This window comes from Eptesicus fuscus, chromosome 6 (assembly GCF_027574615.1).
Source record: "Eptesicus fuscus isolate TK198812 chromosome 6, DD_ASM_mEF_20220401, whole genome shotgun sequence".
NCBI classification, from domain to species: domain Eukaryota; kingdom Metazoa; phylum Chordata; class Mammalia; order Chiroptera; family Vespertilionidae; genus Eptesicus; species Eptesicus fuscus.
The window spans coordinates 84264658-84267006 of NC_072478.1; the positions used below are offsets into that span (position 1 = coordinate 84264658).

Genomic DNA, 2349 nt, shown 5'->3' on the forward strand with positions numbered 1-2349 from the left:
TAAAATAAAAGAGCAACCAATTTCACCATCGAGTAAAAGTAAAAACTGGGATTCTTCTTTAAATTAATCCAAAGTGGCATTTAGGAACTTAGTTGTAGGCTGCTGCTGCGCTGACACCATGACAAACCAAAGTGTAGGGTTGGGTCTGGTTTTGTTTCCGTTTTCTTTTCAGTATCCAATGCTCATGGATTAAGTTCTGGAAATGTTCCAATTGTAAGGCAAGGATCTGTTTGGATTCCACCACGGGTATGCTCCTTGGGTTGGATGCTGGAGGGTGAGGCACATTTTGCTGACCCATGTCGACTACCTAGTGGTCATTGAGATAAAAAAAAGTTGTGGTCTTTTCCTTGGTATTCCATTCCCTGGAAATCTACACAGTACCGCCAGATACCTCCAATTCCTTTCACACATTGGGATCCTTCTTGTGACTTAACTGTGGCAACTTTCAATGTAGCTCCAAATTTTTTATGGTTATTAGCAAACCTCTCCAGCAAGGACATGCTCTCAATTAGTTCATGTTCTTGTTCTGTCTCTTTGTCTGGGAAATGAGATTTATCCTTCACCTGTTCTGGAGTTATATAGAGAATTTTCTCCTCTTCTGTGCCTTGGCAATGAAGGATGCATCTCATTATATCCAGATTTTCATAGACTATTAGAATTTCTACAGCCTTTAGTGTATCTTCAACTCCACAACAGTACTTGCCCGTGTCCTGGCTGATTTCATCAAAGTATCATCCTATGAATTTCTTCTCTTGAATGAATTTTACGTTGGAGAGGACTTCAGTAGATAACTCAATAGCTTGGTTGAATCCATTTTCACCACCATAGGATATATCAATTAATTTTAAAACTTTTGATTGCAAACTCTGATCAAACATATCAGATTGACTTAGTTCAGTTTTAAAGTCAGCAGATCCAGCTAAAATGAGACCAGCCACATTCACTTTGTCCCCAGAAATGAACAGCTGCTCAGCAGTCTCAGCTACTTTCCGAACATAGTTATGTCGCTTTTCCATTCTTAAACGGACAAAACGCAAGGCTGACTGACCTCTACCATGTTTCTTTGGGAGATCTACAGTGGATTTGTGCAGGACTTCTCTCGTGTTTCCTTGGAGTGTGCCAAAAAGTGCACCACTACCATCCATTACAATGAAGCCAAATTGGCTGTCATCTGAAAGTAGTGCTGTAAGAACCTCTGTATGGAATTTGTTGTCACACAGATACAATGCTGCATTATTAATTGGTTTGAAAGGTTCAAAGTCAATGTTGACTTTCTTTTCCTTTCCTTCTTCTGTTACAATTATACCACAGTGCACAACCAGGCCATTTGGAGGTACTTGGTTATAAAGTTTGAGTCTTTGTTGTACAGATGTAATGGCTCCCAGGACCGAAAGGCGGTTTACTCGTGACTTAATGTTAGACACAGTTCCAAACTCATCTGCTAACATTTTTGCCACTCATGAAATCTGGTCTTTGGAAGGAATGATCAATGATACCATGCTTGTGCCATTGCTTAGTTGCAGGCTCCTCCCTGGCCTGGGCCCTGGTCGGGGCTTGTGCAGGAGGCAACCAATCAATGTGTTTCTGTCACATTGATGTTTCTCTCTGTCTTTCCCTCTTCTACTGCCCTGGGGGCTGCCTCCAAGCTCTTAATCAGCTTCTTGATCTTCCAGATCTCCACATTCCTATCCACAGCATTGGGGTCATCTGCCATCTTCTCACCTCCTCCTCCCTTAAGAGAGAATTATTGATCGGCTGCTTCTTGCATACCTCACACTGGGGATTGAACTTGTAACCTGAGCATGCACCCTGACCTGGAATGGAACTGTGACCTCTTGGTTCATAGGTTGACACTCAATCACTGAGCTATAGCAGCTGGGCAAAGAGGTTGCTTTTTAAAGGTGATAATAGTATCTGTCCTAAAGTAAAAATGCCTAAGCAGAAGTTGGTGCAGATCAGTTAAATAAGAGTATTCTGGAAATTGTCATTTTGAATACCTTCATAAGCAAATTAGAAAATGTGTGCTGTGATGTGGTACAAAACACATAACTAGTTTGGTAATCAGCAACCTATCTTACCTTTTTTCATGTTTTTGTTTATTAAGTGTTTGTGATTCTACTTCAGATTAATTGCATTCTGCTCTGTGAGAGTTCATGTGTTTTTACAGATCACATAGCACATAAGCATGTGTTTCGGGTTAGAAGTGTGTGCAGAGGGACATAGAAACATGACCAGTGTGGGTAGAAAGACCTAAGTATGAGGTTGCCACTCGCCTGAGTGGCTCTTTGAATTCACTTGGTCTCTGTGCAGAAAGCAGCGCCAGTTACACGGCCTGACAGGCTGTGTGTT

At 41.5% G+C, this 2349-nt stretch overlaps 1 protein-coding gene across 1 annotated transcript; it reads right to left on the reverse strand.

Moving 5' to 3' along the window:
• Positions 1-314: 314 nt before the first annotated feature.
• On the reverse strand, positions 315-1714 carry LOC103289615 (eukaryotic peptide chain release factor subunit 1-like). The gene is given in 2 exon segments (XM_054716747.1): positions 315-1513; positions 1627-1714. Coding segments are annotated over 2 exon segments (1287 nt in total).
• Positions 1715-2349: the final 635 nt, after the last annotated feature.